Genomic DNA, 26456 nt, shown 5'->3' with positions numbered 1-26456 from the left:
ACTCCCGGTGCCTCAGAAAGGGCCTTATTCGGAAGCAGGGCGGCTACAGTGTCATTAGTTAAGGTGGTGCTGGAATAGGGTAGCCCCCTTTCGTAAGGGGGATGTGAGGACTCAGCTGCCAGGCAGAGGACACCTTGTGAAAAAAGGCAGGACGAGGCGAGGAGCGGGGCCGGGAACAGACCCCCTCACGGCCGCAGAAGGAGCCGGACTGCCCACAACTTGCTATCAGACGTTTAGGCTCCAGAGCCAGGAGGCAACATGCTTCTGTGGTCTGAGCCCCCGGCATGTGGGGCTCTGTCAGGACAGCCTGTTGGCTGGAAAGCGAGGGCTCTGGCCTGGGCTGTCACCACAGAGCCAGGCAGCCTTGGGCGACACAACGTCCAGCTGCCGCGGCTTCCCAGAGGCCAACGGGGCCGGCGCTCGGCGGTTCCGGAGGATGGGCCGAGAACCACGTTGCTGGCAGGGGCTCAGTGAAGCCACCTAACGTCAGGTCTGTGTAACATCTGCCAGAACGTTCTGGTGCGGAGTGTAGAAAGGTTTTGGTCAGGGTCTGATCATTCCGAAACCAAAACCTAACCCCCGATCGTGAAAACAAGCACATTTTATCTTCCGCCTTTTGGGAAACCTCACACAAAAAGTCATCCCGGCACAAACGTCCCAGAGCTTCCTCAGCCTGTCTGAGTGCTCTGACCTCTGACCTGGGGGGAGGGGTGGTTTCCGTCTGACCTGGCATCCCCTCGGCCCTTCTCGGTTATAGCCTCTCCTGCCCTCCCGGCTGCGGGGTCCTGAGCGAGTGCTCCCGGGGTGATAAGGACACTTGTTGTCGATACTGACCCGGGGTGACAGAGAGAAGCGTCTGGAGCACTGACCATCCCGGCGAAGTTATAGGTGAGGACCTGCCCAAATGCCAGGGACGGGGAGTGGCCGGGGCGGAGCTCTAGTCCCCTGGACGACTACCCAACAGAGCTTTCTCCTCTGGAGACTGTTGTGGAAGCTCTTGTGGGACCTTCTGCTGAAGGACCGCTCCTCAGCATCGCCTCCTCACACCCCGGGACCACCCAGAGGCAGATGAGGCCGGGCCACCACTCATTTTCGAGACCGAGGCAGGGTGATGGGGCGCTACGGAGGCAGTGCCTTTTCGGGTTCACGTGCCCCTGGAAAGGGGGCAAGCGGCCTGCTGATGTCGCCCAACTGTCCCCCCATCTCCACCACCTACCCCGGCCCCCACCCCTCCTCACCCAGCCCCCCCCCCCGCCCCCCGGGCACCCTGGCCACGCTCACCTTGCCCTGACTATCGGTCTGAAACTCGGCCAGCTTCAGGGCGATCTTGGGATTCTTGCTGCCTGCAGAAATGAAAGGGAGGTGAGGCCGGCAGGTGTCGCCCGTGAGGGCTGAGAGCAGGTGTCTGGGGCGGAGGCTGTGGGGTGATGCCCTAGGAAGGTGACAAAGCCAGCGTGGGAGGGAGGGGCAGGAAGGGACCAGGTATCCAAAGGTCTCTCCGTGGGCACGTCAACGCTCTGGTCCGGGCACAAAGTCCCTCGGGCAGGCCTTTCTGACTTTGGCCCTGGACCTTGTTCCGCGACAACCGTCTTTACCATTTAGGAACGCAGGCCAGACCCCGTGCTGGGTGGGAAGGCGGGTCGTGGGGGGACAAAACGTAAAGAACATGCCTCCCTGCCTTTGGAGAGCCTGAGAGTTGGTCGCAAAGACAGGGCACGTCCACAATAAGACCGTCAACGATGCGGACAGGTGACACGTGTCCCCCGTGCCTCAGCTGGGCCCCGAGCTGTCGGGAGGCACGTGGCTTACTGGCTGGGATGGCCAAATGGCACTCGCCACAGACAGGTGCGGGTCAGGCTCCAGCCCCTCCTACGATCAGTCCCCACCGTGGCCTGCACGGTGCTCGCCCCGGGACGGGCAGCCCCTCTGAGCCTCAGCTTCCCACCCGTGCAGTGGGGCAGGAGGAGGGCCAACCCTTCCCACCTGCCCCAGGGACGGGAAGGATCCCTGGAAGGCCCTGTCGGGTGGAGCACATAGTAGGCGCTTCCCACACGCTTCCCAGGGGACCGAAAACAGGCCGAGCCCGGCCTGCGACGTATTTTCAGTTAGCTCGCCAGGCATTTTTAAATAATTCGGGGAGCGTTTAAGAAGCAGGCCGTTTCTTGGAGCCATCTGGATTTCCGGCCTCCTCGAGAAGCAGGGCAAACTCGAGCCCGCATTCTCACGAGGTGCCAAGTATCTGACGTGCCCTCGGATGGGGCCGCACCCCCAGGCCCCCCCCCTCGCGCCATCTCTCCGGGCCCCGAGGTCACCGATAGTGGCACCGGCCCCGCTGCCGTTGTCGAGCGCGGCCCGCCTCTCTGGGTCCTGGTTGGTGCACGCCTGCCCTGCTGGGCAGCCCGGGCCACTGCCCGGTGCCCTCACCTGTCCTGGGGTATCGGTAGGAGTCCGTCTTCCTTTCTTCCAGCGCGGGAGAGGGCACGTGAATAATCTCCACCTCAGACTCGTCAACTTCCTCGTACAGGATCCGCAGCGTCTTACAGCCTTCCGGACCTGGAAGGGGCAGGGGGAGCTGCTGGGGGCGCCACACGTCCCTGCTGTCACCCCACCTTCTGCCGCACATGAAGGGGACCCAGCTCTACCATGGCAGGGCCCGGATAAGAGCCTGAGCCCCCCGGCTAGAAGCCTGGCCCTGCCGTTTACTGTAACCGTTACATCTCACGCCAGGGCCTCAGTGTTCCCACCTGCGCGATGGGAGGAACCGAGCCGTTCCTAGCACGAAACGGCATGAGATGTGGCCCTGTGTGGTATAATGGGGCTGAACTGAAATCCCATGTTGGGAGCCCCCACCACCTCAGAATGGGGCTGTTATTTGGGGACAGGGTGTTAGAGAGATGATGAGTTTGAGAGGAGGTCATCAGAGTGGCCCGATCCAATCTGACTGGTGTCCTCATAACAAGACATGAGGGCACAGACACGCAGAGGGACGACCACGTGAGGACACGGGGAGAAGACGGCCGTCCGCACACCGAGGAGAGCGGCCCCAGGAGGAAGCAGCCCCGGGGACGCCTGATGGCCGACCTCCCGCCTCCAGGACCAGGACGGTAAATGCTTATTGTTGAGCCGCCGTGTCTGGGGGGCTCGCTTCTGGCGGCCCCCGCGGAGTAACACGCGGGGCTCGGCTCAAGAAGGCTCGGGATAAGAATCGTGACAAGGGCGTGAATCCCCGAGCGGTGGCCGCTTGGAAAGGAACGCGGCACGGGCAGTGCTGACCTCACGGGGAAGGAGCCCACGGCTGTTGCTTCCTCCTGAGGCTGCCGAAAAGGGTCCCCGTCTGCAGCGTCCTACAGCCCCACTGGAGACTCGCCCCAGATGGAGCAGGGGTGCCTCCAGAACCAGCGGCCCAGCCCCACCCGGTCTGCAGGGGGGGGAGGGGGGCACAGGAGGGGTGAGCCGCGGGCCTGAGGCCATACGGTGTGGGACTGGCCGCACCGCAGCCCGAACCCCTGCCTCAGACTTCTGCGTCCACCTGCCCCGCACGAAGGACTCCTGGGCCCCAGACCCCGACAGCCAGGAAGAATACTCTCGGGCTGCCATGGCCGAGGAAAAGCCCTTCATGCGAGACAGCACAGGAGGTGACCCCAGGTGTGGGGTCTGGGAGGGGGCTACCCCAGATGGCTGACGGCCGTGGCGTCGGCGGGGGGGGGGGGGGGGGATTCTTCCTCGAAGGGGTTTCTGAGCCGGTACCAGCACGCCAGAGAAAGGACCTCGGAGATCATCTAGACCAGCGGACCCCAACCAAGGGCCGTTCTGTGTGCCCAGGGGTCGGTCACCTGAGCTGGTCAGAGCCCGAGGAACACCTCAAGCAGAGGTCAGGGATGCTGTTCAACACCTCACAGTGCTCAGGACGGCCCCCAGCACAGAGGATGAGCCAGCCCCGAAGTCCAGAGTGCCGAGGGGGAGAGATCCGGTTCGTGGCCAAGGACCCCATCTTACCGACCAGGACGCTTCAGGCCTGCAGACAGCCACAGGCTGAAAGAGCTGACCCGGGACCCTAGCTCCAGAGGCACAGGCCCCAGGGCTACACGCCGCACGGCAGCGCGCTGAGGAGCCCGGCCCGAGTGGAAGGAGAGGTCATGGCCCTGTCCCCTGTAACCTGCGACCCGGCCTGAGTCTCGGGCAGCACCAGGCGGCCTCAGGTGCCCCTCTGATGGGGCGACCCCTCCCGTTCCTGGGAGCCGACTTAAACATATCGTGCTGGCTTCTTTGTATCACAGGATTTAGTGTCTTGCTTCTGTTGATGGCAGGACCATAAGGTCTTCTTTCAAGTTAATTTAAGGACAAGGCGAGTTGAACTAGAGGCAAGAGCGAACAGGAGATGGGGCTCTGACGGCAGACGGCCGGAGCCCGGGGCCGGGACGTGAGCACCGCTGAAGCTCACAGGGGTACGAAGGCCACGGAGAAATCAATTAGCAGCACAAGAGGGTCTGATGCTACCGGCACGTTCCAGAAACAAGTCCCCCACCCAGAGAAGGTGGATCTTGCTTGACCGAACACTGGAGGGGACAAGATACCCCCGCACTACGGGGACAAAGACACAGAGATACAAAAGGACCCACTGATCTGGCTTCTTCCATAAAGAGGAAATCCATCAAGATCGAAGCCATGTGTAGCTTCCACTCAGCTCTCTTATAGCTGGAATTTTCTCTGTGGCAGGATTCAGGATCCTCGGGCCTGCTGACATTTGGGGCTGGATCACTCCTTGTGGGAGAGAGCCGTCCTGGCCACTGTAGGGCGCAGAGCAGCACCCGTGTCTCCTGCCTGCTCGGTACCAGTAGCCACCCAGTCGTGACAACCACGGATGTCCCCAGATGTCACATGGGGTCTCCTGGGAGCAGAATCGTCCCTGGCTAAGAACCACAGAACTCCCAGAAGATCAGAAGATGTATATAAAAATGTTCAGGGGCGCCTGGGTGGCTCAGTCGGTTAAGCATCCGACTTCGGCTCAGGTCATGATCTCACGGTTCGTGGGTTCGAGCCCCGTGTCGGGCTCTGTGCTGACGGCTCAGAACCTGGAGTCTGCTTCAGAATCTGTGTCTCCCTGTGTCTCTGCCGCTTCCCTGCTTGCTCTCTGTCTCTATCTCAAAAACAGTAAACATTAAAAAAATTAAAAAAAAAAATGTTGGCCATAGCACCGTTCATAACAAAAGGCGAGACCCAAACCAAACACCGGCAACAGCCGAAGTGTCGGTAGGTGTGGAACCAGTTAAACACGCCGTGGCCCATCATCACCCCAGGGACAGCGAGTCACCAGAGTCCTCTGTGTCCTGACTGCAACGGACAGAAAGTTCGTACCCCCAAATTCAAATGTCAAATCCTACCCGAAGGCGCTGGTGGGGGGAGGTGGGGCCTCCGGGAGGGGATTAAGTCAGGAGGGCGGGAGCCCCGGGACTGAGACGAGCGTGTCCTCATGACAGAGGCCCAGCGAGCGCCCTGCCCTTCTGCCCTGTGAGCACGCGGGGAGAGGACAGTGGTCGTGAGCCAGGAGGCAGGTTCTCAACAGACGCCGTATCCGCTGGCGCCCCGGCCTTGGACGGCTCGCCTCCAGAACCCGGAGGAAAAGAGGTCTGTTGTTCCCCAGCCCCCCGGGCCTGTGGGGTCCTGTCAGAGCGGCCTGAACGGCTTGGGACACGACTATCGACACAAAAGGCTCTGCGGTTTGTTTTAAGCGAAAAGAGCCGAGAGCAGAAAAGCAGGCAGACCGTGGCTCCACTACCAGAAGGAACGCGCAGGAAGCGCTTTGGCAAACGCGAGGGCGCCTACCCTCCCCGGAGGCGGCAGGGCACCACCAGTAGCCGGTGAAGCGGTCGAATTCTTCCTGGATGACGAAGGTGGCCACGCCCGCAGACCTGGGGTCATCGAGGACACTGGGTGAGCCTGGACAGGGAGAGAGCCGCATGCGGTGAGGAACGCAGCGCACAGCCGGCCTCCGCCCCCAAGCACCGCGCACATTCGAGGCTGAAACATCCTACGGCTGAGGGCGTCCGGAATGCTGAGGGGTTGACCCGCAGCCCTGGCCCCTGCCCGCTCAATGCCAGGAGCGTCCTTAACCAGCCACCACAGCTCACGGTGTCTCCGGACGCGGCCAGCGTCCGTGCCGCCTGGGCTAAGCTTCAGGTTTAGGGAGAGAGCGCTGGGGCTGAGGGCAGGAAGGGCCGTGTGACCGGAGCCCCTGACTGGTGCAGAGCTCCACACAACATCCAGGAGAAGGAGGTCACTTCTGGGGAGCAGGGGGGTGAGGGAGAACTCAGGGAGCACGTGAGACCCGAGCCTGACTCGGAGGAGACGGACGGGAATGGGGGGGGGGGGGGTGGTTCACGTGAGCAGAGGCAGAACAAGCACCTGGTAGGGGGAGAGGCCACCCCGGCCAACTCACACAGAGAAAACTATGGACCAGGCAGCCAGACTCCCCATGAGGCCGGGGCAGAGCCACGCAGGACACACAGGCAGGGGAACCGGGACAGCAGGGTCCAAGAAGGCGCCCGGTGGTCGGGGGTAACGGGAGTGGGAACGGGGGGCCTTTCTGGGAGCTGCGCTGGGGGCTGTCCACACGAGCACCCACCCGGGACAGGAGCCGGCCCCCTGTGTGGCCTCACCTCTATGGCAGAAGGTCAGCCGCCGTTCCTCGCCTGTCTCAATGTTGGCCACCCACAGGTCGTTGTTGTTGATGAAGGAGAAGAAGGCGGGGTCGGCAGGGCAGATCTTGGGGTCCATGCGGGGCCCGGTGCACTGGGTCTTGATTTCCAGGGGCTTCATGGGGGACACCTGGGGACACAGAGGTCTGGCTCAGGGGGACAGGAGGTTGCCCGGCCACCCGCCCTGCCCCCAGCCAGTGACCAGGGCTCACCATGAAGCCGTTCTTGCCCCCGTCCCGACAGTGGAAGAGGCTGTTGCTGGCCTGGAAGAGGAAGAGGCCGCTCTCGCTGTGGAAGTCGTAGGAGGTGATGCCAAAGACCCCCAGGCGCTTCCGTTCCCGAAGGAGCTCTTCCTCCCGAGAGTAGACTCCGTGGTGGGGAGTGGCCTGGGGACACACACAGATGGGCCCGCGTCAGCAGCCAGGAGCCCGGCACCCGGGCACTCCTGGGAGGGCTCAGCGCACCTGCCGTGGCTCCACACCAGAGAGAACTTTCTGCTGAGCAGAGCTGTCCAGCGGAGCTCCCCAACCAGGGGGCCAGAGCGGCCCGAGCCCGGGGGGCCATGAGGTGCCCAGGTGGGCTCGGCAACAGGGCTGGTTGACAGGCTCCGGGCTCACCCGAGGCTTCCTCCCCTCTGGGCCCGTCTCTGGGCTCGCCTGGGCCCACGTCTGCCCAGAGATCCTCTCTGAGGCAGACGGGGCTCTCCCCTGGCCGCCGGCACAGGCGGCCACCCAAGGTACTCTCCCCTGCTCCCCAACGCCAATGCCGCAGACGCCCTCCCTCCTGCCCTGAGCACCATCCCATCCAACCAGAGCTTGGGGTGAACCCTCCCTCCACCACACACTTCTGCTTTCTGCACGGGGGGGAGCGGGGCAAATTCAGGACCACCTGGCCACCCAAACACCCAACCCGGAGGGGTCTGGGCGCGCGGCTACCCCGAGGAGAACTCTGAACACGACGGGGCAACGTTCCCGGCAAGAAACGCGTTTTTGAAAAGCAGAACCCGGAGTGCAACGACCGCCCCCCCCCCGCCCCCCGCCCACCCCGCCTGGTGGGCCTGGGGCAGAAGTGAGGGCGGTCACACGGGTGTGGAGAAATGCACGATGTGCCTCCACCCACCACCTCCTGCTGCCACGACCACAAAGAAATCAACATAAACCACGGCAAAAGGCACCCCCGTCCCTCGCCGGCCCTCTTCTCCCTAGGTGAGCCGACTTTGGATGAGGTTAAGTACCAGCCAAGCCTCCCCTGCAGGAACCAGGTTGGTTCCAAGTCTCTGTGAGGCGTGGAAAAGACACTTCTGGTAAGAGCGCTCATCAGAGCCCGCGCTGGGGCTGGAGCACAGCGGGAAGGGGGGGGCCTGCACCTGTCTCCCTCGCCCTGGGCGGGGGTGGGGGGGGTGGAGAGGGGGCCCAGGGCAGCGCCGGCCGGAGCCCCCGCAGCACGGAGCCCCGCAGCACGGGCTCACCTGGAAGTGATCCAGCATCTGCTTCCAGGACAGGAGCAACAGAGCCTCCTTCCGGACCTTCCTGGGGATCTCTGAGTACAGGAGGGAGTTCTCGCGGCTGCCATAAGGCATCCCTTGGGGAGAAGAGAGAAAAACCAGAATGGGTGACCTTGCCCAGGGCGAGGAGAGGGCCTGGGGCAAGGGCTGGCCTCAGGGGTGACGCTGGCTCCCCGCGGCTGGCTCCTCTCCAACCTCTCCCTCCCCCCACCTCCCCCCGCGCAGCCCTTCCCACAGATGCTCCGGCCCCGAGTTCGAGCCCATTAGCAACAGTAATGGGATCTTCCGCACCTGAGAGGTTTGGACAGACGCCTTGTGCTAAGTTACCGAAGGACTAGCACGCAAGAGAACAAAAGGGGTCGGGGAAACCCAGCTCTCAACAGGTGAGGCTCGGGGCTCGGGTGTCTGTTCCCGTCAAAGTCTTCTGCGGAGGCCGAGGATCAATCCGGGGTCAGAGAAAGAGCAAACGTAGGAAGGGAGCCGGGAAACGTGCACCCCACCAGCACCCCTCCCCTCGGCTCCGCTGGGCCCCGCTGGCCACCACCCGCTCGACACCAGGAGCGCCTGGGTGGTGACAGCCACAGTCGCCCCCAGACGCCCCCACTGATCTAATCTGAGCCTGTCTGCAAGAGGACAGTAGCCGCCTGGTGAGGACTCCGTGTGGACGAAACGAGCCGGACGCAGAAGGCGCGTCACGCGGTGTCCCCGATGGGTCGCTCGGAGGGACGTGGGCTACTTCGCCAGTGAAGTTGCCGTTTCTCGTGTTCTTGCCTCTCGGCTGTGTCCTACTGTCAAAGGGGCGGTCGTGTTCTTAGCGGCAAATGAAGCAACAGCCTCTCTTCCAACCCGCAGCGTCTTCAAGTCAACGCATGACGGCAGGACTGTTGTTAACAGGCTAACAACGCCGGGCCCCTCTCGGTCCCGTGCTCTCCAGGGGGAAGACTCCATGTGGCGGTGGCGGCCTCTTCGGGGACCTCCTCGTACGCGCTCTCGCCTCTACGAGCAGGGGACAGGGAAGCCCCGCGCTCGGCGCCTCTGGGGCCAGAGCCTGACAGATAATGTCTGTTCTCGTCACGACTCTCTTTACGGACAGCTGGTTCATGTGGCAATCCACGAGGGCTTTCCACTTCCGATCAACGTGGCACGGGAACTTCAGTTAGCAACGGAAGAATGTATCTCAAGAGGAAAGGTTTCAAGGGCAACCTTAGGAAGCTCACGCTGAGGAAAACGCAAAGGTGATGTAGACGTGCGTGTGGGCCACACCCGCGGTTTCACGGCCAAGGCCCCTCGACACTGTGCCGTCTGCCTCTCATCCCCAGCTCGAGGCACAGGCGTGACGCCGCCTCCCCCCCCCCCCCCAGGGCATCCTTCCTTCTCAAGTTCATGTGACAGGTGGGGACAGACAGGTGGGGACAAGAATCTCACGGTGCATGAGCCCATTTCCGTGCAACGTCCAGGACAGGCAACCCCAGAGAGATAGGAAGCGGACTCATGGTGGCCAGGAGCCGGGGGCGGGAGGGGAGCGAGAGCTAATGGGTCCAGAGTTTCTTTCTGGGGTGACGGAAACGTTCTGGAATTAGACGGTGGGGTTGCACAACGCTGTGAGTGCACTAAAAGCCAGAGGCGCCCACCTTTAGAAGGGCGAGTTTTAGGTTCTGTGGATTACACCCCGTTAAGAAAAGCCGCGTGGGAGCCGTGTGGAGGGCCGGGAGGAAGCAGCCGGCAGCCCGAGCTCCGGACCCCCTGTCCTCGGGGCTCAGCGGGAGAGCCAGAGGCTTCCCAACAGGAAGTCAACAGAACGGCCTTGCCAAGGACATCGGAGCCACCTCCTCCGCCCAGCGCATTAATAAGTGACGGCACCAAATGGCACAGAGCAGCACATTCCCTGCGGCGCCCTGGCACCTGTGACGGTGATGTCACACACTGGGCGTGTAAGCCCGGGGTCTGATTTCTGCTGCCCCTGCCCCTCCCCTGCCTCCCCCCTTGCCAGCTCCACCCCACCTCTGGGGACAGCACCCCAGCCCCCAAAATCCACCGGGGTGGCAGGTGGCCCAGATGTGCACAAGCACCATCTTCGGGCACTGTGGCCCCAGGAGCCAGCGTGATGGGCATGTGACCCGCACTGGGCCCGGGCTCTCCTCTAGGTCACGAGGACACAAGAGGCCCCCTCCCCCTGCTGAGGGACTCCCAGAGTGGTCACGGGCCCTGCGTCGTCCTCTGTCCTACAGGAGACGCCCACCTGCAGGGGACAAGCCGACCAACCCACACGGAGCCGGAGAAGCTGCGGTCCGAGCCCTGGAACCTGACCGCCACCATCGTCGGCCACGGAAGCCGGCACATTCCCTCCTCTGCTGATTTTCTTCGCACTGGACCTCATCCGTCGTGTGCATTCGACAGAGCCCTCCCTGAGGCCCCGGTGACGGTGAGGCCGGCGCTCACTCAGGGGGGAGGGGCTCCCAGGGGAAGCACGCCGGCATGGCCCTCGGAGGCCCCTTCTGTTCCATCTGCAAACACGGCTGGCTGCAGCGTTCCTGGGGCCATACCAGCACAATGACCTATCATGAAAGTACTCGGGGGCTCCAGGGCGGTGTGCCCCAAGAACCTGAACACGAAGTGAGCTTCGGGGCACCCCAAAGGTACTGAGTGATGCAGACGGATGACCTCAAAGGTGAGCTACGTCACCCCAAAAGAGCAGGATGGCTCGGAGATGTCCAGGGAAGGTGCTGGCGTCTCCGCCAAGTCCACAGTCCTTGTCTAGGGCTGTCTGTCCCCTACCCGCCGTGGTGGCAGGCGTCCTACGGACCGCAGGGACCCACTCACCCCAGCCCCAGCCCCAGCCCCACGCACGGGCCGCACACAAGACATGTGACCTACGTCGAACCGACCTAGTTCCCGCTCCCAGAAATTCCGAGAGCTCGTCCATTTGTACGGGCGGCTGGAACCTGAGATGGGTCACCCTGGGCGCGTGGCGGTGGAAGGCAGGTGTCCAGTGGGGGCGGATGTGTGGAGTAGAGCGTGTGCGGGGCAGACGCCTGGGCCCCTCGCAGCTCCTGGTTCCCAGGGCCACGGCCTGAGGCCCGGGGTGGGGGCTCCCTGGCACACCCGAGTCCTTCCTGTGAGGTGCCCTTGGTGGTTCAAACCGGCTCAGGGGGTTTCCATCCCTTTCGGCAGCTCTGCGGTTGGCTGAACAGTGGCCCCCAAATGCTCAGGTCCTGATCCCCAGACCCTGTGAGCACGTCACCTTCTGCGGCAAGAGGGAACCTGCAGAGGGGATTCAGTTAAGGGTCTGGAGTTGGGAAGAAGCCTGGATTACCCGGGTGGGCCCCGAACGGAATCCCGTGCCCTCACAAGGGAGACCGAGGCAGACTTCAGACACAAGGCAGAGGAGGAGGCCCCGTGCCCCGGCGGCCACACCTGAACTCAGAAGAGGCAAGGAACGGGTCCTCCCCCACAGCCTCTGCGGGAAGCGTAGCGCGGCCCTGCAGACACCTTGACTTTGGCCCGGAGAAACGGATTTCGGACTTCTGGTCTCCAGAACCGCGACAGAATACATTTCTGTTTGTTTTAAGCCACCGAGTCAGCGGTGATTTGCGACAGCGGGAGCCCCACGAAACTCATACACGTATCCGGCCCAGGACGGCAGCCTGACCTTGAGTCAGCGAGGAAAACCGAGCTGGGGGCCGCGGCACCACGGGGAAGAGAGAAGCGGCGGCCGCCACAGTCCACGTGTCCCGGCCACCTCTGACCCCGAGAGCCACGCCCCCTGAATGACCGTCGCCCGAAGCACGCCCAATCCTCGTCTCTCCCAGGCCCGAGCTGGCATCCCTTCTCTGTAAAGGGCCACGCGGTGCAGATTTTCAGCGGCCGCAGGGGGCACACGGCTTCTGCTGCAACTACGCTCGGGAGCGGCCGCGGAGGGGACAGAGACGAACGGGGGCGGCTGAGGCCCAGCAGAACCAGATCTCCAAAACAGACGGCGGTCGCTTGCTGAGCTCTGTTCCCGATCCCTCCTCTTCCAACCCCGCGCTCACCAAACCACCAAGGTGCTTTCCACACACGTCTGTCTCTACGAAGGGGTGCTGCACCGAGTCTGCGGAGGGCAGAGCCACCCGGCGTCCAGTTGCTGCCGTGGCCCTCGGCAGGGGTCAGCCGCAGGCAGAGGACGCCCCTCGCTGACCGGTGCGTGCCACCCCTCACGCCAACGCCGACCGAGGGCCCGGCCGGGGCCAGCATCGTCCCGGAGGGGCCGTGGGTCCTTAGAGGACGGTCAGGCCCCGAATGTCGAGTCGAGGGCCGAGGCTGAACACCTGCCCCGGGTCACCAATCGTGGGCCGTTGCTGCTTCCACAGGGACACGCCCGGCCCTGTTGCCGCAGGGGCCCCGCGAGACCTTCGGGCAAAGCAAGGCAATGTCCGCTTGCTCAGTAGAAACTCGCTGCCCACCCGCCAGGAGCCAGGCCTGCGTGAGGCCCCACCGGTTCCCCCACAGGCTCTCCCGGGGCCGGCAGGGAACACAAACCCACGAACGGCCGCCGGGGATGCGACAGCGCTGCCCCCGAGGCACGTGGCGCAGAAGGAAGCGACGAGCAGGTAACGTGCTTATCCAGGCGTCTGGGGCGAGGACCGCGATCGTGTGACAAGCCGCTTGTGTCGTTTATCCCCGGGCGCACTCAAACAGCCTTCCCACGCGTGGGCCCACGGCGCGCACCCACAGAGTTACTGGTGACTCCGACGGCCAGGAGCCGCTCACTGGCCCGGCCCGGCCCGGGGAACTGGGAAACGACTCAGGGGCAGGCCCAGCCGCCCTGGTTCTGGAGACGATCGCGGCGGCTCAGAGCCACATCCAAGGCCCAGCCACGGCACGGCTGCGACCCAACGGGGCAGGGCCGCCCTCTGCTCCACTCACCTGCACACCTGCCCGCCCCCCACCTCCCCCCGTGGCACCCTTGCGCCAGACCGCTGCTGCAAACGGAAGTCACCGTGGGTGGCACGGCCTCATGGGACATCTGCCCAGGGCCAGGCCCTTCTTTTTGGACCTCCTAACCGATAGGACCGGCTGGGCCTGAGGGCGCCTGGAGGGCTCACCCAGGTAGTAGAGGCGGTGGGAGTGGGGGCCCGACTCGTCTGTCTTCTGCACGAACTGGAAGTCGTGTGGAGCCTTGTTGACGATGAGGCCCGAGTTCTTGCGGCTGCCGTGGATGATGTTCCGGAGCCCGTCCCACGAGTGTTTCTGCACCTGGAAGCGGGAGGCCGGGTCCTCCGTCCCGACCGCGTCACCCCGCTCAGACGCTGGCGCCCCAGTGGCCATCCTCTCTGTCCCCTCAGAATTCAGCGACAAGCTGTAAGGGGGAGGGGACAGCGGGGAGACGATGAGAAGGGAGGATGACGCCCATGTGTCACTGACAAGCTGCCCCCTCGTCAGACGCTCCTGAACCCCCCCCGACGAGCCCCCCTGCAACTGTCCCAGCCCCCCTAAATACGTCCCAAACGCGTCGTTCTATTTCTTTCGAACACCACAAATGCTTCCGAGATCCGAGCCGCTGCCACCTGTGTGCCGAATGACCCCAACATCTCGCTAACGGACCCAACACATCCACCGCAGATCTGACCCCATCGCTTAAACGTCTTCCTTGCTTTTCCACAGTCCTGGGGGTAAAAACCAGTCCTTGTCACGGCCTTCAAGGCTCTCTGTCCTCTGACCCCCGCCAGCCCCTCGAACCTCATCCCCCTTTTATCAGTTGCCCAGCCAAACTGGCCTTCCGTTGGCCCTTCAAACAGGCCAGACTCCTTCCCACCTTTGCACGTGCTTCCTTCTGCCTGAAACACTTTTCCCCTCTCTCCACTTGACTAACGTCCAATCAGATCTCAGCATAAGTATCTGTCGGGTCCTCAGAAACCTTCCATGACCATCTGTACCGAAGCTGGTCTCTCCATTAGGCACGTCAGCGACTAACGTCCCCTGCCCTCAGAGCACTGGCACAAGGGCTGTCTGTTGATCACCTGTCCCGTTCATGGCAGTGGCCCCAGAACCTCAGGAGGCCCCTGGCTCCCAGGACGCATTCCACAGCGGGCCGTGTGGAATGATTATCTTGCCTTAAGCCCTCGGGGAGACACGCTCGCTCACACGCAAAGAACTGAGCGTAAAGAATTAATCGGCACAGCTCGTCCCCCATGCCATCCAGCCTGGGGTCCAGCAGGGGAAACTCGTGCCTCACGGGACAGGCTGAGAGAGACAAGCAGCTGTGCACAGACGGTGTGAGAACCCCAGCAGAGAGAACGGACGCCCCTCGGGACAGCCCGCCCCACCCCTCCCCCGCTCCCTGAGCAGCTGTGGCCAAGGCCCCGTCCCTCCCTTCTCTCCCCTGGCTGTTGGGCACATTTCTTGAGCGGACTGGGCTAGCCAGGCAAATATTTGCTTTAGGGAAATCTAAACATAGCCACAGTGACCCGGTTCCGGAAGAGCCGGGCTCTCTAGTGAGGCCGCCAAGGTGAGCGGGGCGGCCTCCCTCTCCTCTGTGGGCATCGGACGGCCTAAGGTCTCGCTGAATGCTGGGCCTCCTTGTGCTCTGGGATTAGCGGCTTTGCTCTGGGATTAGTGGCTTTGCTTTACAGGAGGAGCCCGGACTTCACTGGTCAAAAGTGGGAGTTGTTACTGCTACACAGGGACAGGGACAGGGACAGACAGCCCGGGCCGAGGGCTTCAGAGAAGCACCAGGCAGAGCTGTGCCCACCTTCACACGGTGCCCTCCAATTCCCAGAAGAGCCTGTCCCTTCACAGCAAGACACCCCCCGGAGTCCCCATACGGGAGAAAGGACCCCTGTCTCCTGCTTCGAGGGGCAAGAGGAGACGCTTCTGAGCATGGCCTCCGTGGGCCGATTTTCAGAGTTCCCTTTCCACCCCGACCCTGTATCAGACGAGGGACAGAAAGGCCTCCCTGACTCCATCCCACTGGACCCAGCCAGGGCTCGGGGGGCTCGGGGGGCTCGGGGGGCAGGCGGCTCCTGCTCCCCAGCCACAAAGAGTGCCCCCGGTTCACAACTTCCTACGATGGCTTCGAAGACACGGATCACAGGCCATCAGGGCTTTTGGGACCCTCGGGGCAAACGAACCCAAGCCAGAAAAGACGGGAGACCCAGTGAGGCTCACGCGCAGCATGTCCTGGCCCGCCCCCCAGAGCTGTGGTTTACCTCCACGGGCGGCGCTGGGCACGGGCAGTGTCAGGCAGGGGCTGGGGCCAGGACGGGCGGAGCGCTCCAGAACCCACATGGCCCCGAGCGCTGCTGACAACCAGCCCAGAAAACCAGGACAGGGGACTCCTCCGACCGGCCCAGCCCCCACCCCCACCCCACCCCCCCACCCCCCGAAACTGTGGCCACCGTTCAGGCCTTGCTCACGGCAGCAAAACCGATCACAACCTCCAGGGTTCCCAAAGGGGACCCCATAAGCTGAGAGCCGGGCAGAAACGCTCACAGAATCATGTGGCTTATTTCCATAGCAAGGAACAATAAAAATGATCTTGCCTCCGATCACTGCAGAGAGCCCAAGAAGCAAAAATGTGATCCAGGAGATGAGAAATGAAATGAAACATCGGGAGAAACTTCTAGGAATCTTCTAGATGTGGCCAGGCGGTCTGAGCTCCCAGACAGGCCAAGGCTTGGTGCTATGACTTGGTCCTCCACTCACCTCTCTTCCCCAGAAGTGCAGAGAGACTGCAGAGGAGGCGGGGGAAGGGGAGGAACAGGTGAACCAAGTGCCCCGCTTCCCATCCTAGGCCAGCCTGAGCTCCTCCAGTCAAGGGTTTACACAGCTGGGGAAACGGAAGCGGATTCCAAGCCACTTGGGCCGGGTCCACCTACGCTTTCCTTCTGCCCGTCAGCAGGACGCCTCGCGGACCACGAGGCCGCCGGCAGGCGGCTCGGGCCCTCCGGTGCCATCACCGTCAAGGCCCCACGGGAGGTCTGCGGCCTGTGAACTGGTGCTCGGAGAGCCAGGACCACCGCCCCGTGGGGCATCCGCCAGAGACCCAAGCGGGGCCCGTGACCAGGGCAGCGGGCAGAAGGAAGAAGGAACTGCGGATTCTCGGTGCCGGCCGCAGGTCTGGGAGCATTCGGCCAACCGCGGAGAGGGAAGGCGGGCAGGGAGGCAGGCGCCGGGGAGGTGAGGGGCGGGGGCCCGCCGTGCTCCGGGGAGGAAATGCCTGAGCGGCCCTCAGGACACTCGCCGTGGCCCCGTGGGGCGGGGGCTCCCGGGAAGCAGCGGGCCGTGCTCTGCCCTCCAAGGCCTGCCTCCGGCACCGTGCGGGCCTCCCACTGTCACGACCGGCCGGCGCAGACTCAGTTTGCAGCCCACGCCGTGGCCGCCGGGGACCCAACACACGTGAGAAGGGGCACTCGGGTCTCCGTCACCAGCCGACCTGCTGATGCATTTCCCCACCGGACAGCGGAGCCCGCGTCCGGGGAGCGAAGCAGACTGCTCAACGTCACCCCTGTCTTCCCGGAGCTCTTTAGTTCCCTTCCTGGCCGCCCGGTCGCTCCCACCGGCTAAAAGCAAACGAAGCCACGGGGGCTAGAAGCCCACTCGCCGGAGGGCTTCCTGTGGCCTCCGCCTCGTGCACGGCCCCAGACGTGAGACTCACCAAGTGCCCCAGGGCCTCACGTGGACAATTATGATTACTCCTCACCGTGACCCTGACAGGTGAGTTCTGGGGCCAGCCCCATCTGGGAGGCTGCAAAGCAGGCTCAGAGGGATCAAATGACCCGCCCGATATCAGATATCACCCGAGTCTGACGGACCCCGAACCCACATTCTAACCTCTGGACCAACGGTTCTCAGCCGGGCCGGATCCTGCCCCAGGGGACACCAGGTGATGTCTGGGGACATCTGTGGTTGTCACGTAGGGGTGCTCCTAGCACCGAGGGGCTGGGGGCCAGGGGCCTGCTCCACCCCCCACGGCGCCCAGGACGCCCCCAAAGAGAACGGCTTGGCCCCACGTGAGCAGTCCCGAGGCTGAGAAACCTGCTCTCACCTACATAGCCACCTCACGCGGAACAGCCAGAACAGAGTCCTGGGGCTTCGCAGAAAGGTAGGGGGTGGCAGGGGGAGGCAGGGGTCTTCCCAGACCTAGGACATCATCGGAAACTTGGGAACCTCAACGACACCCCCACAGGTCAGGGCTCCCGCGGCCACACCCCTTACCTTCTCCAACCTTCTGTGTGGTCGTGATCCAGGCGGAGCTTCTTAACCTTCCGCATTAACCACTCGGCTGACCTCAGGAGAGTGGGGGAGCCTGCGGGCAGAGAGACCCCCGGGCTGCAACCCCCAGCGGTCTGGGCGTGCCCGCTCTTGGCCCTCCTCGCCTGCCCACCGCTCTAGGCAGCCCTCCGTTACTCCGGGGACACCCAATGCCAAGGGCGTTCTGAAGAGGCTCTGCCCGGAAATTCAGGAGGGTGCCTGGCATTTGCCAGAAACCAGCATCCTTTTTGTCGTGCAGTCCTCCCAAGGCGAGAAGTCCCCGAGAAGACGGCAGTCTTAAATGACGCCAAGGACACCACCCCCGGTGCTCACCAGAAACCCAACAGTCCCAGGGTCCCCACTGTGGCCACACTCTGATGGCCTTCCTGACCTCCCCTTCTCGCCCCTGACCGTGATCTCCAACCACGCTGGCCTTACTCTCCCCTACACACACCGACTCCTTCCCACCCCAGGGCCTTTGCGCTTGCCGGTCCCACGGCCCAGGGGCCCTTCCCTGCCTTCTGTGGGACTCGCCCCTCTTCTCCTTCACGCCCCGGTCTCACCTCTGCAGAGGTCTTTCCGGACCCCCAATCCAAAGTCACCGCTCTGTCACCCCCACACAGCATCCTGTCCTTCCATACAGAGCTAAGTCTGGGGTAGTGGCTCTCAAAGGGGAGGACTCTGCCCCCCCTCCCCAGAGAATGACTGGGGACAGCCGTGGTTGTCACAACTGGGGGTGCTCCTGGCACTGAGTGTGCCGAGGCAGAGAAACTCTGCATTCTTAATTTGGGGGGGGCAGTGGAGTAAGATCCTCAGGCCCACACGAGACACTCGAATAAATCCCTGATGGGTCAGACTGTACAAACCACGGTGACCCCAGCGTCTGTGAGTGACCTCCCCTCTCCCTCAGTTCACAAATGTAAATGGTGCAATGTCCCAGGACCTCAGGAGCCCAAATGATTATGGAATACAGTCTCTTCGGGGCCAACTGCATCCCGTCACCCAGCGGGTCTCAACCAGGGTCAATTGTGCCCCCACAAGCCATTTTTGGTCATCACGGCTGGGAGACGGGCCCCCAGCACGCAGACCGGAGGCTGCTAATCAAACCACAAAACACAGGACGCTCGCCTCCACCCCCACTGCTAAGAGTGACGTGGCCCCAAACATCCCCAGTGCTGAGGCTGAGAACCCCTGCTCTGGGTGAGGGGACACCCTTCCCCGGGATGTCACTCCAGGGGGGCAGGCTTACACCCGTCCTGTTCCATGCCTGGCACACACAGGGTTTTCGGTAGAGTTAATGAGTCCCAGTCCTCCCTTGAACGCTGTCTGAAGTCAAAGGGAGCCCTGCTTTGGTCAGCACCCAAATACCCTTGTGATGAGCCAGGCCCCAGGTGGCTGGGCGGGTGCCGAGAGGCTTCAAGAAAAGGGAAGCAGGGGCCCCTGGGTGGCTCAGTCAGTTGAGCGTCCACTTCGGCTCAGGTCACCATTTGGCAGCTCGAGAGTTCGAGCCCTGCATCGGGCTCGCTGCTGTCCAGCCTGTCAGCACAGAGCCCCCCCACCCCCCACCCTTCCCTCCCCCGCTTGCACTCTCCCAGAAATAAATAAATATTTGAGAAAAAGAAAGCAGCGCCTGGTCACAGCACCGAGGCCGTGGGCGAGCCCTGGCCTCACTCTTAGTCCTGTGGTGAAAAGAGGGGTCGCTGTGGTCAGAGAGATGGGTTCAAATCCTGACTCTACAACGTTTGGTCTCTGTGACCTTGAGAAACCACTCGACCTCTCGGCTAAGTCAAATTAGGTTGAGTGTAACCTCTCGGTTACATTGTGCTTCAGTTTCCGCAGCTGTGAGATGGGGCCACCGTACCTGCGTGGAGGGCTGCTGTGACAATTAAGGGCTCAAATAAAACACCAGATGCGACGGAACCTACATCACAGCCAATACTGTCACCTAGACAAGTTACTGACCATCGGGCGGCGGGCGGGATTGGACCGACGCCCCCCTAAGAGCCAGGATCCCCACCAAAGGCTGACTGAGGGCCAGGCGCTGGGCTCCCCGTGGGGAGGATGCGGCCACGCCCCCCCCCCCCCCCAGCGGCCTGAGGGCAGTGACCCCGGAGTTGCAGAAAACCACTTCCTGCAGATGTCTATATCCTGGAGCACGCAAATAAATCCCACCAGCCCACACGCCAGCCGCCGCCGTCACCCCACGGCCGGCACCACTGACCTTCTAAAGGGTCCAGAAAGCCTCCATTCCAGCCGCAGGCGTGGGATACAGACCCTGACGGAACAAGCATGCCGTTAGTGCAGCAGGTCAGCAGAGAGCCTGGCCAAAACAGCCCGCTCTCCTTCCCCTCGAGAGTCCTGACCACCCCCCCCCCCCGCCCCATTCTGTCTACCTGGACAGATCCTAGAGCCACCTCACCGCCCTGCAATGCCGCCTGCGTGCCCTGAACTGCACCGGGGAGGAAAAAGCTCCCCCATCCGGCCCAGTCCTCCCGGGAACCAGCCAGGGACTCGACCACAGTGCACACCTCCAGGGCTTTAGTCCAAGCTCCTGGAAAGCACGCTGGTTCTTGCCACTGAGGCAAGTGACTTCCTCCCGGTGGGGGGGGGGGGGAGGGAGAACGACGGCGGCGGGGGGAAACGGAACGAGCGGGACCCTTCTGACGGCTCGGCGGCAGCGTGGATGGGGAAGTGTCAAGACTGGTCTAGAGCCCGGTGGGAAGCAGGTGGGCGGCTGGACAGGGCCGGAAGGGAGGCTGAGAAGGGGCTGGAACCCGTGGGGGTGTGGATTAGGGGAAGCCAAGCGCCCGGGGAGGGGTGAGTGGGTGGGGGCAGGAAGCAGGTCCGGGAGGCGGCCTCTGCTCTCGGACGGGGAGCATGTGTTTGCGTGGGGAGGGGACCTCCAGGGCCTGCAGGGAAGGAGCGCCGTCGTGGGTGCGGCCGCTCCCGGAAGGGACCGGAGCCAGGTGGCTCGGGCAGCGACGGGACGAGAGGGGAGGCTGGGCCGAGCGAGGCTGAGAGGTGGCCCGGCCACCGGAGGGGGAAGAAGAGCCGAGGAGGGCCCGGGGCGGAAGGGAAACCGAGGCGGGGGCCGTTGGAACCGGGAGTGTGGCCAAAGGCAGGGCCGGGGCGCGGGGAGGCCGGGGCGGAGGGCGCCCGAGAGGCCGGCCAATGGCGGGTCCGGGGTCAGGGCTGAGGTGGGGCCGGTCAATGGCGGGCTCGGGGTCGCGGCCGAGGCGGGACGGGGCGCGCAGGCGCTGCTCACCGGGCTCGGGGCAGGCGCGGAGCGGCGGCCGGGCTGGGAAGGGCGTCCCGGGGCCGGAGGCGCCTCACGCTAGAGGCTCCATGCCCGGGACTGCGGCCCCGGAAGTGGCGGGCGCGGGGGACGGCGGCGGCGGCGGCGGCGGCGGACACGGGGGAGCCGGTGGCTCGGGCCCCTTTGACCCGGAAGTTGAGCGGCCCAGGCGGCGGCCTACGATTGGCCGCCGCCCGGACGGTACCAAGGTGGCTGCGATCCTGGGGGGGGGACGCGCCCGCACAGTCCCTGGCGGCCAGAGGCTTGGAATTTCCCTCGGCAGCATCTTCCGGCGCGGGGAGCTGGAGGGGACATCGGAGAGAGGCGCCCCTGTGCGGTTTGGTATCGCCCAGCCCGACCGATGGGGCTTCTACTAATGGCGCTCAGAGAAGGCAGTGTTTGCCGGAGCGTTGGTGGTATAGTGGTTAGCATAGCTGCCTTCCAAGCAGTTGACCCGGGTTCGATTCCCGGCCAACGCAGGCGATGGTGTTGTTTTTCATCTCCCCCCCCCCCCCCGCATAGCCTGTTGAAACGTCCCTTATAAGAAAAAAAAATTGCCGAATTAAAGTTTTTCCTACCTTGCAATGACTTTAAAAGCGACGGGAGAAATTTAAAAACCTCGTCCCGGTGACCCTGGAGTAGGGTTTACCTGCCGTCCTACGCTGAGAAAACGCGTGTTTCCGCCCGGGATCGAACCGGGGACCTTTCGCGTGTGAGGCGAACGTGATAACCGCTACACTACGGAAACTGGCGAGAGGCGGCTTTTCTGGAACGCCTATACAGCCTGCTTTTGCGGGGATTCCCGCGCTTCCGGCCCGCGCCCCGCGGAAGGGAGGAGGGGCGGGGGGGGGGAGGCCAGTTGGGGGGGGGTCTCGGAGGAGCGCGCTTCCCCCTCCCCACCCCCCCAGACCAGGATTAGAGCGAGGAGAGCGAGGCAGTGGCCTCAGGTGCAGACATGAAGGGGGTGCCAGAAAACGCAACAATCAAGACAAATGGATATTTTCAGGCAACACACCAAAATACTCCTGTTACTAGCAATAGAATTCCCTCACGAACAATGTATCAAAACCGTACGTGGAGACAGGTTTCGGCAGTGCCCTGCCCAACCGCAGTGGAGTCTGAGGCAGGAGCAAGAATGTGCATTTTTGAGTGGCTATCCGCCCCCCCCCCGCCCGAGTATCCTCAAGAAAATATTGAAACTTAAAGTGTATGACAATTCAATTCCAAACATTAAGAACTTTATGGTAATGTTACTCTCCTGCGCTTAACGGAAACAAACACATCAATACTTTCAACATCTGCTTCTGCGGGAAAATTAACCAAGGAACAAACAGCATGTGAAACACCCGTTGACGGGACGCGCGTCGTTCCTTATGCCCCAGAGCCCCCTGGGGCCCGGCAGACCACTGTCACGGCCATGTATCATGAAGACCTAGACTCCTTTCCTACTGCTGCTGGGACAAAGTGCCACGGACGGTGGCAGAGTCTGTGGGCAGCCTGGCCAGACTCAGACATCGTTCCGTCCACCGCCTCCTCCACTGAGCTGGGGGCAGCTCCTTCCTTCCAGATGCTCACCCGGAACCTGGGAGCTGCCCTGGGCTCTTTTCTCCGCCACCCACGTCCGATCACCCAGCACATCCGATTAGCGCTGCTTTCAAACACGCCCCAAATCTGATCACTTCTTCCCCACCGGACGGCCATCACGTTGGCCCGCCCCATCGCCACAGTCCTGTACCTGTGCCCCTCTGCCCCCTGCCAAGCCTCCTGCTCTCCCCGCCCCCCCCCAGTCCGTCCTCCCCGCAGTGGCCACCAGAGGGTGCCTGTAAGCACCGAGTCAGGGCCCACCCTCCTCTCTCGGCAGCCCTCCAGGGCAGAAGCCCGAGTCCTTCCCATAATCCTCAAGGCCCCGCTTGACCTGTGGCAGTCCCCTCCCTGCCCTCATGTCTAACCTTTCTCACGCTCCCTCACTCCGCTCCAGCCAAACAGGCCTCCTCGCTGCTTGCGCCTCCAACTGCCAGGCAGAGCCCTGCCCCAGGACCTTTGCACGGGCTGTGACCTCTGGTTTCTCCCAGGTATTTTTTCGGGCTCCTTATCTCTCCTCCTGCGATCCTTGATTTCAATGTTACCTTCTCAGAGGAGGCTTCCCTGCGCCCCTCCCGCCTTGGCATCCACAAATTCAGTTTCCACCGTTGCACCGTGTTCTTTCAAAGGCTTATCAGTCTCCGAAACGATCCCATTTGTGGATTTGTTTTCTCGTCTCTCTTCTGTCTCCTCCCCTAGACTGCGGCCTCCTCTCCCAGTGCACAGTTTGCCTGTGTGTTTGCCTTCTGTTTCTTCAGTAACCGTTTCTTGAAATTACGGAGAGTTGGCCGGAGGAGAAAAGGCCTGGGTGCGGGAACGAAGCAATACAGGTGGGCTTCCTGGTGGAGGGGGACTAGCTCAGAAAACATGTTGTCTCCCTGTGAACCCCGTCAAGCCCTGAGAGCTCGTTCACCCGCCAAACGAAACAACAAAAACTCCCTTCAAAGGATTACTTGGGGGGCGCCTGGGTGGCGCAGTCGGTTAAGCGTCCGACTTCAGCCAGGTCACGATCTCGCGGTCCGTGAGTTCGAGCCCCGCGTCGGGCTCTGGGCTGATGGCTCAGAGCCTGGAGCCTGTTTCCGATTCTGTGTCTCCCTCTCTCTCTGCCCCTCCCCCGTTCATGCTCTGTCTCTCTCTGTCCCAAAAATAAATAAACGTTGAAAAAAAAAAAAAAGGATTACTTGGGCCGTTCAAACGCACTTGGGGGCACTTGTTTGCCAGTGAGGTCCTGCCAGCGATCCTGGGGGGGGGGGGGGGTCCACGATCTGAGAGAGGCGCCTTGGCTGAAAAGGACGATACCTCCATCCTTCCAGCAGGTGTCAGCAGGAGCGCGACCACCGAGCGTCCTGCAGGGTCCCCGGCCTCCCAACACCACCCCTCCCGCTGCCCACACCACCCTCCCTTCCAGCCCCACTCTGAGCCCCAGACCTCAGCGTCTCAAAGTCAGACACTCCGCTCCCCCCAATACGCACCCCAGCACTTGCAAGAGTGTCCCTGTCCCCAAGCTGGCCGCCTCAGCAGATGGGATTGGTGGCCACTTGCTGGATTGTTCTAGCAGGTGGCTAGCCATTCTTGGAGTTGGAGGGAGGAAGCGGAAAGAGAAAAGAGAGAAAGAAGGGAAGGGCACAGGGATTCAGTATTTCCAGGCTGGGAAATATCTGTCGCAAAGGCTAGCTGCCTCGGATCCCTTGGGGGGTCAGAGAATAACGCACATCGAGTAGCGGAATACGTGCTGGGAAACATTCTAAGGAGATGTCGCACTTCATTTATTTAAAAAAAATTTTTACAAGTGTTTTATTATTTATTTTTGGGACAGAGACAGAGCGCGAGCAGGGGAGGGGCAGAGAGAGAGGGAGACAGAATCCAAAGCAGGCTCCAGGCCTCTGAGCTGTCAGCACAGAGCCTGACGTGGGGCTCGAACTCAGAAACCGTGAGATCACGACCTGAGCCAAGATCGGACGCTTAACCGACTGAGCCACCCAGGTGCCCCAGAAACGTCACTCTTTATTATTCATTTTTTTTATTTTTCTGTCTTTTCCCGGTTCATTGTTATTGGGGGGGGTTCTTTTTTTTTTTTTTTTTACTTTTTTTTTTTTTAATTTACATCCAAGTGAGTTAGCATATTGCGCAATAATGATTTCAGGAGTAGATCCCAGTGATTCGTCCCCTACATATGACACCCAGTGCTCATGCCAACAAGTGTCCTCCTCGATGCCCCTCGTCCATGTAGCCCACCCCCCTGCCCACGACCCCTCCAGCAGCCCTCAGCGTGTTCTCCGTATTTAAGAGTCTCTTCTGTTTTGTCCTCCTCCCTGATTTTATATTATTTTTTGTTTCCCTTCCCTGATGTTCATCTGTTTTGTCTCTTAAAGTCCTCATATGAGTGAAGTCATATGATTTTTGTCTTTCTCTAATTTCACTTAGCACAATCCCCTCCAGTTCCATCCACGTAGCTGCAGATGGCAAGCTTTCATTCTTTTTGATTGCCGAGTAATACCCCATTGTGTATACAGACCACATTTTCTTTATCCATTCATCCGTCGATGGCCATTTGGGCTCTTTCCAGACTTTGGCTCTTGCCGATAGGGCTGCTATAAACACGGGGGTGCATGTGTCCCTTCAAAACAGCACACCTGTATCCCTTGGGTAAATGCCTCGTAGTGCAATGGCTGGGTCGTAGGGTAGTTCTGTTTCTAATTTTTTGAGGAACCTCCAGACTGTTTTCCAGAGTGGCTGCACCAGTTTGCATTCCCAGGAAATGTCACACTTTAAACTCACTTGGTCTACCCAATAATCCCATGATATGGGCACGATCAGCAACAGCAGCCCCCTTTTAATGGTGAGGAAACCAAGGCACAGAGGGGTTAAATAACTCGCCCAAGGTCACACAGCGTGTAGTAACGAGAGTGGAGATCTGAAGCCGGGTGGTCTGGCTCCAAAGTCCTCGGCACAAGACTAGCTAGGCTGCCTTCTCCACAGATGAAGTTCAAGGTAATCAACGTACCTAAAAAGAAAAGGAAAGAAAAGCCCATTGGCTCTGAACCAGCCATTAGAAGATCCGCCCTGGACCTTATCAGGGTCATGAGCATACTAAGACATAGTGGTCTGATGGGTTTTCAGGCAAAAGAACAGAAACAACCCAAATGTGCCCCCCCCCCAGTTTGGCAGTGGATGGAGAGGGCAAGGGGAGTGTGCTGATAGACAGAGGCCCCCTCTGAGGCATTTCTCAGGGCACCTGGGTGGCTCAGTTGGTTGAGCGTCCGACTCTTGATTTGGGCTCAGGTCATGATCTCACGGTTTGTGGGTTCGAGCCCCAAGTCAGGCTCTGCGTTGACAGTGTGGAGCCTGCTTGGGATTCTCCCTCTCCCCCCCCTCTCTCCCGCACCCCCCCCACTCTCTCTCTCAGAAACAAACTTTCAAAAAATAAATAAAAATAAATAAAAACACTAAGATCCTTCGGATAGAACTGATCTTCTCCGTGAGCAGGCACTTTTTCGGTGAAACACCAGTTAAAAATAACGACAGTTCCCTACTAGTCAAATAGTGATGGTTAAGGTGCCAGGTCTTGAGCTAGGTGGTTTTTTTTTTTTTTAACATTTATTTATTTTTGAGACAGAGAGAGACAGAGCATGAACGGGGGGGGGGGGTCAGAGAGAGAGGGAGACACAGAATCCGAAACAGGCTCCAGGCTCCGAGCTGTCAGCACAGAGCCTGACGCGGGGCTCGAACTCACAGACTCTGAGCCGAAGTCGGACGCTCCACCGACCGAGCCACCCAGGCGCCCCCAGAGCTCACATTTCTAAACCTCTCCACAGTGAACCCAGCCAGTAGAGAAATCGGTCACAAATGATGGCAAAGTAGGTGTGTTAGGGCTGCAGGAATGGGAAGGAAAAAGGCAGGAGCCCTGAGTGGCTGGCAAGGGGGAGTCTGGGTCACTCGCCTGGCTGAGCCGGTCCCCGCTGCCTCCTCTTCCCTCGCTGCCCCTCAACCCCCTCCATCTCGAGGCCACCGCATTGTTCGGGGATATTCTTAGCTCTGCACCATCAAAGCAGCACAGTCTGAAGGCTAAACGTAGGGAGAGATGGGACGTCAGAGGGGGAGCGATGGGGACACTTGTCTGTCTCCCCACATCCCCCACCCCCTCGAAGCG

At 61.7% G+C, this 26456-nt stretch overlaps 1 protein-coding gene and 1 non-coding gene across 9 annotated transcripts in view; both read right to left on the bottom strand.

The window, feature by feature from the left end:
* Positions 1-20831, bottom strand: part of DPP9 (dipeptidyl peptidase 9) — a 41135-nt gene extending 20304 nt beyond the window's left edge. For 3 of the 8 annotated variants that reach the window (XM_086699413.1, XM_086699418.1, XM_086699419.1), the window contains exons 1-11: positions 20696-20831; positions 19652-19705; positions 17395-17485; positions 15720-15908; positions 13284-13537; positions 8164-8276; positions 6908-7081; positions 6657-6825; positions 5824-5937; positions 2425-2553; positions 1282-1343 (exon numbers count right to left, since the gene is read on the bottom strand). In XM_086699413.1, coding sequence (XP_086555539.1) covers positions 1282-1343; positions 2425-2553; positions 5824-5937; positions 6657-6825; positions 6908-7081; positions 8164-8276; positions 13284-13537; positions 15720-15787 — 1083 coding nt within the window. In that variant the 5' untranslated portion in view covers positions 15788-15908; positions 17395-17485; positions 19652-19705; positions 20696-20831. Of the gene's footprint in view, positions 1-1281; positions 1344-2424; positions 2554-5823; positions 5938-6656; positions 6826-6907; positions 7082-8163; positions 8277-13283; positions 13538-15719; positions 15909-17394; positions 17486-19651; positions 19706-19823; positions 19966-20695 lie in introns of those variants that run through there. The other 5 variants (XM_086699414.1, XM_086699421.1, XM_086699415.1 and 2 more) reach the window with 4 other exon arrangements.
* Positions 20832-21400: 569 nt separating this feature from the next.
* On the bottom strand, positions 21401-21473 carry TRNAV-CAC (transfer RNA valine (anticodon CAC)). Its single transcript has one exon. It is a non-coding gene; the product is annotated as a tRNA-Val (tRNA).
* Positions 21474-26456: the final 4983 nt, after the last annotated feature.

Source organism: Puma concolor, chromosome A2 (genome assembly GCF_028749965.1).
Source record: "Puma concolor isolate L17-30 chromosome A2, mPumCon1.1.hap2, whole genome shotgun sequence".
NCBI classification, from domain to species: Eukaryota; Metazoa; Chordata; class Mammalia; order Carnivora; family Felidae; genus Puma; species Puma concolor.
The sequence above is the reverse complement of the archived record's forward strand: the minus strand, read 5'-3'. Positions and strand labels throughout refer to the sequence as shown.